The sequence below is a fragment of the Neopsephotus bourkii genome, unplaced genomic scaffold, assembly GCF_033783945.1.
Source record: "Neopsephotus bourkii isolate Nb327-2 ecotype Australia unplaced genomic scaffold, CSIRO-AGI_Nbou_v1 NB_1505, whole genome shotgun sequence".
Lineage (NCBI taxonomy): Eukaryota > Metazoa > Chordata > Aves > Psittaciformes > Psittacidae > Neopsephotus > Neopsephotus bourkii.
This window is the reverse complement of record NW_026901981.1, coordinates 364,477-379,730: the sequence shown is the minus strand read 5'-3', so window position 1 is coordinate 379,730 and position 15,254 is coordinate 364,477. Positions and strand designations below refer to the sequence as shown.

The 15,254-nt window shown below is 53.3% G+C and overlaps 1 protein-coding gene and 1 long non-coding RNA gene across 5 annotated transcripts in view; both read left to right on the top strand.

Annotated features, from left to right (window-relative positions):
• LOC133221006 (uncharacterized) overlaps positions 1-15,254 on the top strand; it is a 179,765-nt gene that overhangs the window by 96,148 nt on the left and 68,363 nt on the right. The gene's annotated exons all lie outside the window — the stretch shown is intronic.
• PODXL (podocalyxin like) overlaps positions 1-15,254 on the top strand; it is a 45,873-nt gene that overhangs the window by 29,387 nt on the left and 1,232 nt on the right. For 2 of the 4 annotated variants that reach the window (XM_061369528.1, XM_061369529.1), the window contains exons 2-8: positions 1,252-2,136; positions 4,204-4,346; positions 5,198-5,263; positions 11,128-11,284; positions 12,373-12,434; positions 12,519-12,686; positions 14,505-14,561. In XM_061369528.1, coding sequence (XP_061225512.1) covers positions 1,252-2,136; positions 4,204-4,346; positions 5,198-5,263; positions 11,128-11,284; positions 12,373-12,434; positions 12,519-12,686; positions 14,505-14,561 — 1,538 coding nt within the window. The remainder of the gene's footprint in view (positions 1-1,251; positions 2,137-4,203; positions 4,347-5,197; positions 5,264-11,127; positions 11,285-12,372; positions 12,435-12,518; positions 12,687-14,504; positions 14,562-15,254) is intronic. The other 2 variants (XM_061369531.1, XM_061369530.1) reach the window with 1 other exon arrangement.

The window sequence follows — 15,254 nt, the reverse complement described above, 5'->3', positions numbered from 1 at the left end:
TGGGGCTGGGGCATGAAAAGGAAGTGGGAGCAGTTGGGGATTTCCTTCACCTTCCTTTTGACCCTTTCTTTATTTACATCTATTTTGTATTGTTTCTGCCTTTAAAGGGTTTATTCTTCTGGGTTTTACCTTCTTTGTTGTCATACTTCTGTCAGACTTTCACAGCCCTATTTATGGGATTGTCCCACTTTGTGGCTAACTGGGTGCCTGGTCTACAGCTTGGCACAACCATCACCAAGGATTCAAGACGGACAGGCTGGTAGATGGAACTGGATGATCTTAAGGTCCTTTTCAACCCAAACGATTCCATGATCCTATGATATCTGTTCCGTATGATGTCTATTCTGTGTCAGTGGTCAGTTCACAGGAAATATGACTTACCTTCACAAAAGCTCTTTTCCTGTACATGTAGTGGCGATGCTTTGTCACAAGCCCAGGGTTTCCCCAAATAATTCATGCTGCTGGTTTCAATCAAACTCATATCTTAATGGTGTTAGCTTTCCCCAGCAGTATGAATGTCAGAGACAACAGCTTTCATCAAACCTTTGAAGCGCAACCAGCCCTAATAAACAGGCTCTGTAAGAGAAAATACATCGCCAGTATGCCAGCACAGAGGAAAGAAGCATTAGGATATGGCTGAAAACCAAACCTTGGAAGTGTGACTCCCGTTCTGAAGGAGTGGAAATCACATACAAGTGTTACATGAGGCAAAAGAAAACAGCCATTTCTGCACAGTCATCAAACGGAAGAACACATCCCTCCCCAAATCAGGTTGTTGTCTGGAATGCAGACAGATGTATGGATGAAGTGGCTCAGTGCAGCCCATGGTTCCTATAGAGGAAAAACTGGTTGAACCTTTCCTGGGTTGAATCCCAACAAGAGCCCAGAGCTGATGGTTACCACGTGCACCTCCCATCTGAGGGAGAACTGCCTGCTGGCAACCAGGAGGTCTTTCCCTCCTGCTCATCCTCCAACCTCTTCGAAGCCCTGCGATTTTGAGCCCCTGTAGTTCTTGGCTATGCTTGTCATGGAGGTTTCTCAGGCTTCCTCTTCTTCCTCCTCCTCCTCCTCTGCTCTGCTTTCTGCTGGACGCGGTGATACCAGCACACAGCATTTGGTACGAGTCTTGAGAGCATGAGGCAAGCCCTGAGTGAATGACTCATGGTTTCTGGTCAGCTTGTATTTCTGGGTGTAAACCAAGGGTAGCTTCCTTAGTTCAAAGTTTATCTTGGCATTTTCACTTTTCCCTAGGTGTCAGCTCTCAGGATGATGCAAATGCATCTCCTCCAAGCACAGGAGCAACTGGGCCTATCATCACGACTACAAGCACCACGAAGATGCAAGAGACCACCCCTGCAAGCAAATCAGGAAGCTCACCACCCACCTCTATGCCATCACCCACCCCAGCTCAAGAGCCCACCACTACAAGCAAGCCAGGAAACCCAACACTCGCCCCTGTGATATCACCCACCACAGTTTCAGCAACCACCCCTGTAAGCAACCCAGGAAACCTATCACCCACCCTTGCGATGTCTCCCCCCTCAGTTCAAGGGGCCACCCCAACAAACAACCCAGTAAACCCAGCACTTCTGCCTACAACGTCACTGCAACCACCTCAGCAGGTCAGTTCAACCAGCTCCAGAGCCTCAGCAGCCACCCCTGCTGCCACCTCCAGTATCACACAGCAGAAGATCAGCCCTGCAGCCAGCTTGGGGAGCTCAGCACCCATCACTACTGCAAGTCCTGTCCTCACACACATGAGCAGCTCTGCAGCCTCCACAGGGAGTGTAGGAAGTGCTGTTGCATCGTCTCCTGGTGTGAAAGCTCCGGGAAGCCAGCTTTCGGTCCAGGTGACCACTACCACTGCGAGCACCAGGGTCCCAGGGAGCATCCCTTTCCCTGGGCTCAAGGACTATGGTGTCCCTTCTTCCACATCAGCTACCAAGCAGCCTCACTCTTCTGCCAGTTCTCCAGGCCAGGGACTGGCCTTTTCCACCAGTCCTGGAAGCATCAGCATTTCTGTTCCCCCTTTTGGTGCATCCATGTCCCCCACCACTAGTAAAGCATCTATGACTTCACCATCCGGCAGTGTCGACAAGGTCTCAGAGGCAGCCACCACGCCGACTCCTGCAGCAGGTACCAGAAGATGGGAACCTTAATTTCTCATGGGAGTTCCCTTTCTGTGATCCTTTCCTTTGTCTACTTCCTGTCATTATGGGGTGTCATCTCCTTGTCTCATTGTAGGACTTCCCAGCATCCTTGTCTCTGTGACAGCTGGGTGCTTACATCCCCGTTTTCATTGCTGGGGATCGAGTCAATGCAGTTAATGAAATTCAAGGCATGAATCAACTGCCAAAGCGTAGACACTGAATTGGGATGGATCAGACTGTGCCCAAAGCACCATTGACTGCAATGACTTGATCCTCAGTGACTACAGAAAGGAGCCAGCAGCAATGAGTTGTAGGCGTTATAGAGCTGGTGAAACAGATTGACAGCACCCAAATGCTGACTGCAGAAGATCCCTGGTATGGCTGACAGTTTAGTGAAGGCTGGGCATACACAGAAAATAAGCTTTAGAAGACTAAGGAGATTTTGTGGCTAAACTCTGAATCTACAAGCTCTAGAGAGTCTAAGTAGCTAGGCAGGATGCTCATCATCGCTGCAGGGGGGTTGGCTGCTCACTTTGGTCTGAGCAGCATTAGGGGTGCCTATGTGGTGTTTGGGACCTTGCTGAACACCATTAGTATGTTTTCTCTGGAGCTTTGCAGAGTCATGTTAGTTCCTAAATGTCCTAGTAAGGCACAGCTTAGGCTCCCTGTTGGCATTTTGTTTGGTGGCATCAGAATCACACTGTGGGACTGTGAGGGTTCTGTGGAGCCTTCCAGACTTGGGTGGGACTGTGGGATCAGCTCCCATCTAGCCCTGAATAAAAGCTGTGATGATTCTGAAGCCCTTCCTTAACTTCCCTTGGGCAATGTTGTTCTTGACCCAATTTCCAGTTACCTGCAATACAGAAGCCACTCGAAAGCCATCTCCATCCCCCTTCAGCCTTAAGCATCACTTAATGCAAGACCACCTTCACTGGCTTCATCCATGTCATGTTTTGAGCATGCCAGCAGGCATGAGGAGGTGAAGGGGGTATCTTCATGAAGGATGTTTCTTTGCCCTCCTGCTCCACAGGACTGTTCTTTATTAAAAGATGATACATGAAATCATTAATTCGAATTTGACCTCAAGCATTGAGCATGTAGAGGTCTAAAAAACCTTTGTATTTGATAAGCAAGTGAGAGAAGGCAACAGAAACGGATGGCTTTGAAATGAATGCTCTCCTTCAGAATGTGTCTGGGGGAGAAATACCCCTCATCTTTTCTGTAGTCTCAAAAAGTAGCCTCAAAAGCAAACAGGATGTGAAAGGGATGTGGCATTTTAATTCTCTTTGTCAACAGTTAGAGATCAATTAGGAATTCAGGGATGGAGATCCATTTATTCACAAGGATTTGGGGAGGCAGGGAGCTGCTTTACTCTGTGCCCTACTTCCATTGCATTGTAAGATGCTACGGACCTTAACAAAGGCATCTGAGGTGATCTCAGGTATTTGAGGCACCTCCATTGGGCTGGTAGATGTGGGGCATGTGCCCTCCGGGAGTAGCAGGCAGGCAGGACACCCCAGGCTGTCTCACACAGTACAAGCCACTACTTCTAACCACGTTACCCTGAGCTTCTTCCATAGCTGATGGAGATGCAGCCAACAGAGGTTATGGGCTTTCATCCCCTCCTAATGGTGGTGGCTGCAGTTGTCAATGGGATTACACAGTGATCTCCATTCACTGCAAGATCTGGGTAACCAGCTCAGGTAGCCTATGATGTTTGTAGAAATGCCTATGGAATCCCCTCTAGATAAAGTGAAATGAGGGCTATCCCATTTTCCCAGCAATACTCTTCTTCTAAGTCATTCCCCAGCTACCAACACACAGTCATTATGTTGCCCTTGGGTTCACCTCTCCACACCAGTCTGATGGGTTTCACCAGCAGAAAATAAAGCCAGCAGTAAGACATTTTCCTTATCAAAGTTAATTTTTAAACCAAAAGAAAAGAGCAATCCAAAGCCTCTCCAAGCTTCGGCATCATGAGCTTCACAAATGGAGCTGTGTCCCCTGTATCAGTGTCTGTCTGCTTGTTTTTTGGTGTCTACGGGGGACCCAGACCAGAGAAGTCATCCATCAACCAAGCCTGCAAGTGCTGACCAGAGCCCTGCCAGTGCACAGCCATCATCCCCATCCCTGGGGGACCAGACAGCGAGCTGCAGTCCTGGCCACCAGCACCCTAACGTTTCATTCCAGAATGAGGTAATGAAGCCTAGGGGAAGGTGGGCACTTCATGGTGGTGTCTGTTAATGTTTAACTGGTGTCCCGTGTACATGTGCAGTCTGCAGCTCTTCTCACTGCACAGGGAGATCTGCCTTAGGAGAACATGGGGCAGCAAAATAACTCTAGATCATAGAATCATAGAATGGTTTGGGTTGGAAGGGACCTTTAATGGTCATCTAGTCCAACACCTTGCTCCTCTTGCTTTCCAGTGAAGAGACATGGAGGATGGAGGATGGAGGTGAAGGGGATTATGGTCTGGGTGCTGAACAGGGAAGAAGCATAACTTGGGAAGAGGGAGAGAACCATTATGTAGAGCAGAAGCTGCCTTGGGGTGGACTTGGGCTTGACAAGAGGGCAAAGAATCCAATTAGCATAAACCATGCATGGATGCTATTAGCAGAAAACAGTTTGGGAGAGTAGGGGTTCTCAAAACACAAGCCACAGTAACTAAAGTGCTTGGAAGGAAGGAAGGAAGGGGATCCTGCTCCTAGATACTCATCTTTTGTAGAGTAGGACTGCATCAGGCCCACTGGCATGGATCTTCCCGCTGTCCAAGCCCATTCCTGCTTTACCCCATACTGCAAATCCTAAACCTGGTTTGGGAGGTGCATTAGCAACATCCCACAGACAGCCCTGTCAGTTACCTGTGAAAACCCTTCCACATACAAAGAGTTGAGTGAAGAGCTCCCAGATCTGTCTCATTTCCATCAAACGGAGCAGAGCTTTGGTTGAGGTGTCTCCTGATTTGGGGTAGTGTGTTGTATCAGTGACCAACTCTCCTTGCAACCTATGTCAATGATGTGAGAGCTGCTTTTCTTCTGTCCTTCCAGGTCATCTGTAAAGACCAAGTGCAAAATACCTGGCCCACCATGTACCTGAAAGAAGCGAAAACCTGTGTAAGTACCACCCTTTGGGACTTCTGTGTAGAACCCTACAGCAGCTGTGCTGCTGTTGGAGATCAGCTTTTAACCTGTGGCCCCCTGAGCGTGTGAGCCTGTAGAGATTAGAGTGATTTCATCCAAATGGGTACAACCACTTCAGGGATGTTAAATGACAGCACCCACTGTGCTCCTGGAGGAGGAGCAGCACAGGTCTGCTGCCGTCTCATGGTCATCACCTTCCTGCTTTGGCTCTTACTTGGTGTAAATGCTCCTTGCCTGTGCACCCACAGAAATGACGATGCTCTGAGCTGTGCTGCCCGCAACACTGAGGATGACTCCAAAGAGGGAGCTTATTACCGTGATGACCATGTCCAAGGCAGGACGGCCTCTGCTTTGTGCAATGGCTGAACCTGCAGCTTCTCATCAAGTTCTATATTGGACGCATAAACAAATTTCATCAGATTGATAAAATGTAATTTTAGAGCCTAAAGAACCCGGGTGCCTTATAACCATGCTGCTGTTTAATTCTTCCCTTCTCCTTCTGGGTGCAGATGGAGGCAGTGCCATAGCATCATAGAATTCCAGCCTGGTTTGGGTTGGAAGGGACCTTAAAGCTCACCCAGTTCCAAGCCCTGCCACGGGCAGGGACCTCTTCCACTGGAGCAGCTTGCTCCAAGCCCCTGTGTCCAACCTCGCCTTGAACACTGCCAGGGATGGGGCAGCCACAGCTTCTCTGGGCACCCTGTGCCAGCGCCTCAGCACCCTCACAGGGAAGAGCTTCTGCCTAAGAGCTCAGCTCAGTCTCCCCTTGGGCAGGTTCAAGCCATTCCCCCTTGTTCTACCACTACACGCTCTCTCCTCCCCATGGCTTCACTGGAGCTGTGCTGGGAGGCTTTCTGGCAGCAGGGATGGTTTGGCTGGGAAGTGCCAGTGCACAGAGATGTGCTGCTGAGCTGAGCGCTGTGCAGACATCACAGCTTGGCATCATCCATCCCTCCTGTCTGCCCGCTCCACTGGGCGCTGGCGGGCCGGCGAGTCTGCTGCCCTGCTTCCCTCACATTCCTCTGGGCACAATCACGACCTGAAGCATTGTTGGTACCAAATGCCAGTTAGAGCTTGAACCAGCCTGTGAGCGTGCATCCTCCCATCGCATCGCGCTCCTCAGCTGCCAAAACACCTCCCACCTGCTCAACGTTAGTGCTCCACTCAGTGTATCCCTGAACTCCAACAGATGCGGATGCCTCCCAAGCTGAGCAGATAACAGAGTGGCACTATCTGGTTTCCCTGCTTTGTAGGGACCGTAAACAAGGCTCTGGCCAAATCCTGACAGCAAAGTGAAAAAAGCCTTTGCATTTCACAAGCCGTGGGAAAACAGGAAAGAGCGCGCTATAAGGAGGAGTGTTCCAGAAATGGATCCAGTGCTGGTGCTCGAGAAGGAGCCGGAGTCAGGGCAGCGCTGTACTAACAATGCTGTTAGTTAGTTCCCCTCCCTCAGCTACAGTGAGGCTTGAGAAGCATTAAAGACATGGGTGTGGGTGGGGATGTGTCCAGATCAGAGGGAGGAGAGCAGTGCAGACCAGCTTCATGGATGGGGCAGCACTGGTGATGGTGGGACCCCAGGGAAATGGTTGGGACTGAGCCCAAGAACTGGGCTTCTCCACCTGCAGGAAATGTAAAGATTGCAAAAAAAACCCTCCCCAAAACTCCCCCAAAAGCCAACAAGAAAAGGCAAATCCTACAAAACCCCTGAAATATATGGTTGGTACAACTTTGTGAACTAAAGGCATTTTATTGTCTGCTTAGTTCCCAACATCCTTCCTCTTCAGGTGATGCTTAACAGTTCGACCCATGTTCCCCCACCTTCCCTTTATCCTCTTCTCCTTCCTTTGATTACAACAGGATCTTAGTAAGTTTCTTAATGACACTTACTAGCTTGATGCCTTGCATTCCATAGGATGACTTTCCCTAAGTGGGGCTCACAAGTGTAGCTTCAGTGGGGTGTTGGCTGCTTCAGGTGCTCCAGCCTTGGGATGGATGGATGGATGGATGGATGGATGGATGGATGGATGGATGGATGGATAGATAGATGCTCTGTTCCTCATCCCAACCCCAAAATGTGCTCAGTGAAGTGAGAGGTTGTGATTCCTGGGGTGGCTGGTGTCTGTGGAGCTGTGCTTCATCCAGGGAGCCATCCTCCTCTTCCATCGTGTCCCAGGCAGGGACATGGATGTGCCCAGCGAGCTGAGCTGAAGGATGCTGAGCCTGCTCCAGGCAGGGCATGCAAAAGCAACAGTGGGACCACCCGGACCCATGCCCAAGGGCATTTGCTGTGTGACAGCAACCAGTGTGGGGCCAGCAGGAGGGTCCCTGAGCAGGCAGAGGGACCCCTCATGGTGCAGGGTTGTGGTCCCCTCGCCCCGTCCAGCTGCTGGGGCTGCTTTGTTGACTCAAGTGCCGTTACCTCATTCGGGGATGTTGGTTTTAGGTCCCCGCCAGTGTGGGAACCGGATTCGAGCTGCCCGGCAGCGCCTCTCAACTCGGGCCAAGGAATGCGAGCGGCTCCGGTGATGGGATGGGAGAGCTGACAGGGTCGGGGCACTGCGGATGGGGCATCCCCGATGGAGGCAGTGGGGTCCCCCATGCCCCTTTCCTACCCTGGAAAGGGTAAATCTCTCCAGATCAGCCTCTGAGGAGGTTTAGGCTCTGCCCACTGCAAAGCGGTTCAGTGCTAAGCTGGGTTTTAGCCTCGCATCTGATTTCACTTCCTACCCAAAAAAGGTGCATTTTGAAGGGGGTTTTCTTCCCCTATGGGGTGGTAGGAGGAGAATTGCGCTATTAAGGGTTGGGTGAAGGCAGAGCTGCAGCAGAACCTGGGGAAGGGGGATGCAGAAGAGGCTTCCCGTGCCTCTGCTGAGCAGGAAACGCAGCACAGGCAGGGACTGGTAAAACGCAGGGTGTTTAAAGCGTAGGAGCACAACCCAGCGTCCGAAGATGATAAAAGCACTGCCCTGAGCCATAGCCCTCTCCTCCCTGTCCGGCTGGGGATGAGCTCTCAGGGGGATGCTGCCACACTAAGGTCTTGTCTTGCTGCCCAAGGGCTGCCCTGGCACAGGGCTGCAGCAGGGTTCATGGAGTCATGGAATGGGTTGGGTTGGAAGGGACCTTAAAGCCCATCCAGGTCCACATGGGCAGGGACACCTTCCACTAGAGCAGCTTGCTCCAAGCCCTGTCCAAACCATCCATGGTGGGTCCTGCTCACTCCAATCTGTCAGCATCCCACTTGCTCCACTGCAAGGATGGGAGAGGCCTGGGTGAGGAAGGCTCCTAATCTCACCCCATCTTATCTAAACATCTGGGAAGCAGCGGTGGAGACAGGATGCACTTGCCCGGGCGGAAGACCGGTTCTAGGCACAGTGCAAGGGTGAGCTCAGCATTGTGAGGCCCTGGCTGTCCCTGGGGACCACTGATGGCCCTTGCCTGTCCTTTCACTTTGTACAGGGAGAAACTACCCTCTGGCTCCTCTACTGAGTCCACACCATCACAGCTGCATCCCTGGGTGGGATTTGCCTGCAGGAAAGCTGGAGAGGGGCTTGGGACAAGGGCCTGCAGGGACAGGCCAAGGGGAATGGCTTGAACCTGCCCGAGGGGAGACTGAGCTGAGCTCTTAGGCAGAAGCTCTTCCCTGTGAGGGTGCTGAGGCGCTGGCACAGGGTGCCCAGAGAAGCTGTGGCTGCCCCATCCCTGGCAGTGCTCAAGGCCAGGTTGGACACAGGGGCTTGGAGCAAGCTGCTCCAGTGGAAGGGGTCCCTGCCTGTGGCAGGGGTTGGAACTGGATGAGCTTTAAGGTCCCTCCCAACACAAACCAGTCTGGGGTTCTATAGGAGCTGTACATACAACATCACCACATACAGGACCTGTGCGTGTAGCTGGTGATTGTCTCTACAGCTGCTACAAAGCATCAAGCAGATGCAAAAAGCCTCTGGAACATCTCAGAGGCAAAATGGGCTCCATCCACCCCTCTGCCATCCCTCCAGCTATGCCCAGGCTGAACCCTTCCAGCGATATTCCAGTTTATCCAAAATGAAAACTCTCCCTCTTGCCTCTGCAGAGCCATGGGGAAGCTCTGGGGAGGACAGGGACCCATGTTGGTGGGGACAAAGGGTAGAAATGGGGGTGGCTGGGATGGCTGCAGATGCCCATGGGGGCACAGGGACGGCTGCAGAGCCCTATCCTGCTCCCACCACGGCCCCTGGTCCTCCCTGCCCCACTTCCCTTGGGAACCTGCTATTCCTGTAACGCCAAAAGCTGCAGCTCCCAGATAAGGCCCCGGTGGGGAACGTCAGCCAAGAGCTTGGCTTCTTGTATAGAAACTCCTCTTAAACCTTTCCTGTTCCCTGGAAATGACCAGCAGCCTCCAGGCAGTGCAGCGGGATGGGGTGGGATGGGGATGGACACAGCACCCCTGGTGATGGGGTCGGATAGGGATGGACACAGCATCCCTGGTGATGGGATGGATACAGCATCCCTAGTGATAGGGCAGGATGGGGATGGACACAGCATCCCTGGTGATGGGATGGGATGGGGATCGACATAGCATCCCTGGTGATGGGATGGGGATGGACACAACATCCCTGGTGATGGGATGGGATGGGGACGGACACAGCATCCCTGGTGATGGGGTGGGATGGGGATGGACACAGCATCCCTGGTGATGGGATGGGATGGGGACGGACACAGCATCCCTGGTGATGGGGTGGGATGGGGATGGACACAGCATCCCTGGTGATGGGATGGGATGGGGATAGACACAGCATCCCTGGTGATGGGATGGGGCGGGATGGGGATGGACACAGCATCCCTGGCGGTGGGGTGGGATGGGGATGGACACAGCATCCCTGGTGATGGGGTGGGATGGGGACGGACACAGCATCCCTGGTGATGGGATGGGATGGGGATGGACACAGCATCCCTGGTGATGGGATGGGGCGGGATGGGGATGGACACAGCATCCCTGGCGGTGGGGTGGGATGGGGATGGATACAGCATCCCTAGTGATGGGGCAGGATGGGGATGGACACAGCATCCCTGGGGATGGGATGGGGATGGATACAGCATCCCTAGTGATGGGGCAGGATGGGGATGGACACAGCATCCCTGGTGATCAATGGGATGGGGATGGACACAGCATCCCTAGTGATGGGGCAGGATGGGGATGGACACAGCATCCCTGGTGATGGGATGGGGATGGAACAGCATCCCTGGTGATGGGATGGGATGGGGATGGACACAGCATCCCTGGTGATGAGGACAGCATCCTTGATGGGTGGGATGGGGATGGACACAGCATCCCTGGTGATGGGGTGAGATGGGGATGGACACAGCATCCCTGGTGATGGGATGGGATAGGGATGGACACAGCATCCTTGGTGATGGGGTGGGATGGGGATGGACACAGCATCCCTGGTGATGGGATGGGATAGGGATGGACACAGCATCCCTGGTGATGGGATGGGATAGGGATGGACACAGCATCCCTGGTGATGGGATGGGGTGGGATGGGGATGGACGCAGCGTCCCTGGTGATGGGGCGGGATGGGGACAGACACAGCATCCCTGGTGATGGGGTGAGATGGGGACAGACACAGAAACCCTGGTGATGGGATGGGGATGGATACAGCATCCCTGGTGATGGGATGGATACAGCATCCCTAGTGATGGGGCAGGATGGGGATGGACACAGCATCCCTGGTGATGGGATGGGGATGGACACAGCATCCCTGGTGATGGGATGGGATGGGGATGGACACAGCATCCCTGGTGGCGGGATAGGATGCTCCTGAGGTTGGGGGGACCATGCTGAGCCCTGTCTGTCCCTGCAGGAGGAGTGGAGAGCCGCCAGCACCAATGTGTCCTTCTTTGAGAGCTTCTGCTCCACGGCCCAGCACATGTTCAATGCCAGCAGGGAGACGTGCACGGTGACACTGAGCGCCCATGAGCCCCGCTCCCAGCACTGGGCTGTGCACGCCATCATACACAGTGAGCATGACCCCAGCATCCTGCATGGAGTGGGATGGGATTAGGGACACTGGGGTGGGGATGCGGCCTGAGGCTTTGCACAGCTCTTGGGTCATAGAATCATGGAGTGGTTTGGGTTGGAAGGGACCTTAAAGTTCACCCAGTTCCAACCCCTGCCATGGGCAGGGACACTTTCCACTGGAGCAGCTTGCCCAGAACCACATCCAGCCTGGCCTTGAATGAGGTATCCTGGATCTTGGATACAGGGCTCCTGTCCTTGGGCTGCCCCGTCCTTAATGGCTTTGGAGAGGCACAATGATCCCAGCAATGATTTGCTCCCCAGTGAATGTATGAGATCCCTCTCTCATCCATGATGAGTCAAGGCAGGGAGCAGTCTCCAGGAGGAAAAACTCCTCCCAAGGGGCTTAAATCCAGTGCTGGGATTACATCCTTCCCCAAGAGATTATAGAGTGTTCAAGGCCAGGTTGGACACAGGGGCTTGGAGCAAGCTGCTCCAGTGGAAGGGGTCCCTGCCCGTGGCAGGGGTTGGAACTGGGAGAGCTTTAAGGTCCCTTCCAATACAAACCAGTCTGGGGTTCTTGCCCACGTTGGAGCCGTTTGGGGAAATCCAGATTGGACAGGGGTGCCCAAGCACTCCTTTAGTAGCAGGGTGCTGGGGAGATGCAGACATCACACTGCTCTAGCAGGAGGGGGAGGAAGGACTCAGCTCCATCCTCATCATCATCAGAGCAGGGGCTGGGTGAGGGGTCCAGCCTCCAGCACTCAACCATAAACAGAGCAGAAGAGTGCTGAGGACTAATTCTGCACCACTTCATCATGGCCTCGGGTAGCTGGTTACAGCCCCTCACTGGTCTCACTTGTAAACGGCCCATTGGAGACCCCCACCAGTGTGGGCACAGCACTGGGGTCTCTGGGGGCATCCCATTTCCAGGACCAGAGGTTCCTTGTCTAATAGTGGAGACACCTGATAGAGTTGGCTTCATTCATGCACGTTTCCATCCAGAATGAGGGTCACCCATTGACTGAGACATGGGGGCACAACCTGCCCCGCTCCCCTAATGCTCATTGCAGCCTCTTTCTTCCCCCAGTCCCTTTGGACCCTGAAAAAGTGCTCGAGGAGCTGAAGGAGAAGAAGGACAAGTTAGAGGAGGTACGTGGACTCCCTATGGACATCCCTCAGGGTGGGTGATGCAGGAAGTCCTCCTCGAGGCCTGACACATCCTTTCTGTGGCAGCTCGGCATCGTCAACATCACCTATGACAGAATGGAGAGGGAGATGGTGATCACCGATGAGTTCAGCACGCCCCTGATCATCACCATCGTCACCCTGGCTGGCTCCCTATTGCTGATCGCTGCCATCTACGGCTGCTGCCACCAGCGCTTCTCCCAGAAGAAGGACCAGGTACAGCGGGATAGGGGTGGGATGGGGACCACGAGGCCTTTTGGACTCAATGGCATCTTCAGATGAAGATCACCTCTGTTACCATCTCTGCTGGTAGAGACGTCCTGGCTTGTCCAGCGAGTATCGTCCTTGCATGTTGCTCAAGGGGTGCCCAAGTCCTGTTCTTTTGTAGGGACAGGACAAGAGGTGATGGGTTCAAACTGAAACAGGGGAAGTTCAGGTTGGAGATAAGGCAGAAGCTCTTCCCTGTGAGGGTGCTGAGGCGCTGGCACAGGGTACCCAGAGAAGCTGTGGCTGCCCCATCCCTGGCAGTGTTCAAGGCCAGGTTGGACACAGGGGCTTGGAGCAAGCTGCTCCAGTGGAAGGGGTCCCTGCCCGTGGCAGGGGTTGGAGCTGGATGAGCTTTAAGGTCCCTTCCAACCCAAACCAGGCTGGGATCCTGTGATAAACACTGTGGGTGCTCTGGAGGAAGAGGAGCTGCTCTTTGGGGGTGTTGAGGCAGGATGAAAACCAGCAGCACCCATCCCTGCTGCCACCCCATGTACAGGGCAGGGGAGCTGCATCTTTGGGTCATAATTTCAACAAGAAAGGCTTTCCCAACCCCTTAAAATACTTCTATGAGCAGGGGAGCAGGTTTGGGTGCCCAGCATCACCTCAGTTCTTCCCCATTGGTGCCAGGGGCTGGGTGCAGGGTGGCTGCACAGCAGCCACAGGAGGGCATCAACACCGCACGGTTCAGCCTTTGGGAGACCTGGACCAGAGCCCAGTTTCAGAGCATCGGGGTTTAAGGAAGAACAGACATGGAAAAACCCCAATCATTACAATTGTTACCTTAGGAAGCAGTTTTGGGTGATTTTAGTGCAGTACCCACCTGCAAGGACTGGCCATTCCCATGCGAGTAGGAAGAGCTCTGCCACATAACCAAGGTTTGCATCAGACCCTGCTGCTCTTGCTGAGGATTTAGCTTCAGAGGGGAGACAGCAACAAAAAGCTGGTCAGAAATGAGGCCGAAATAGGGTTATCCACCCTTCCAATGGAGCAGCAAACCCCTGCATTTCAAGTCATTTCCCCCCAAACCAGCTCATCCTCCCCATGGGGTCCAACCTCAGCCCCAGGAGCTGTGTGATGCTGAAGGATAAAGCAGCCTTTGCTTTAAGCATTTGCACTGTAAGAGATGAACACAGGAGGCAGAGAAAAGGATGCAGCATCAGTCTTGGGTTTAAAAGGCTTTGGGGAGGGAATGGGAGAGGATGCAAGACCTCGGTAGATGTTTGACCTCCACTGTGGTCCCCTTGGAGCAGATGGGGTTTCACAGCATTTCTTGCCTGAAATGTCCCTGATCAGGGGGGAAAACATCCCAGAAGGGACAGGGAGAAACACAACCCTGTTCTTTCCCTGTATTGTTCAGAACACAGCCAGAAATGGGATAATGTTAGTGATGGGAATGTGTACCCCTCATGGAACATGGTGCGGAGGAACAGGTCCCAGCCCTGGTGGATGCTCTGGTACCCACCAGCCACAGAGTAGGGTATCAAAACCAAAGCAAGGGGCTGCCAGTTAGAAGTGGATGATCACAGGGTCCTTTCCCACCCTAACCTATGATTCCTCAGCACAGCTCTTGCTCAGGCCATAGGAAAAGGGTTTTTAGCCAAACCAACCCCCTTCCTCCTCTCTGCGTTTGCTTTTGGGTGGTTTCTTTGGTTTTCCTCCTGCTTCTGTCCAAAAAATGACTTGAAAGTTTTTTGTTATTTTTATTTTTCTCCAACCCTTTCCCTCCCTCCCCCCTTTTAAACCCTGTTTTACCTTGGAAATAACCAGCACATCCACCCTGATCTCCCCGGGTTTGATGATGGACATGTGGCCCTGATCTTTAATGTGAGTTCCAACACAGGGATCGGAGGGGCGGGCGCCGCATCCATAACACCCCAGCTCTCACCCCCGGTGCTTGGTAGGATTCAGTAGCTTTTAACAGGACTAAAGCCTACTAAAGCCCAGCTTTAAAGACCCCCTTCCCCTTGCTGCACGCTGTGGGGGGTGCATTGCCATGGTGGGAGGAAGCGCTGCCCGAGCATCCATCCATGCTGGGGTACCAGCATCTCCATGGGGTGAAACAGCCCCTTAAAGGCTTTTGAGCATCCCACCATCCCTGGCCAAAAGGGACCCAGGGGACCCCCAGCAGCACCTTTGCAGCCCCCCTCTGCTAGTGCCAAAGCTGCAGTTTTGCTTCTCCATCCCTTTCCTTCTCTGTGGATTCCCTCCCATTCCTGTCTCCTGACATTTATTAGGAGCACTGTAATGAATCAAGCTGTGAATTCAGGTGGATTTTAACAGGGGTGCCCACAGAGAGCCCTGAGCTTCCCAGAAAGGGCTGACCAAGGACTGCAGCTCCCTGGTGAATCGCTCCAGGGCAGGATGGGCATGAAGAAGCCATGGTGGTGAATGCAGAGTTAGGAAGGGCCAGAGGCTGAAGGGCTGGGTTGGAGCCTGAAGCATGGTGTACCAGAGGATGAGGGTGACACAGGGTTCATCTTTCCCTGCCTGGTTTCCACCATGAGCTCCAGAACGAGG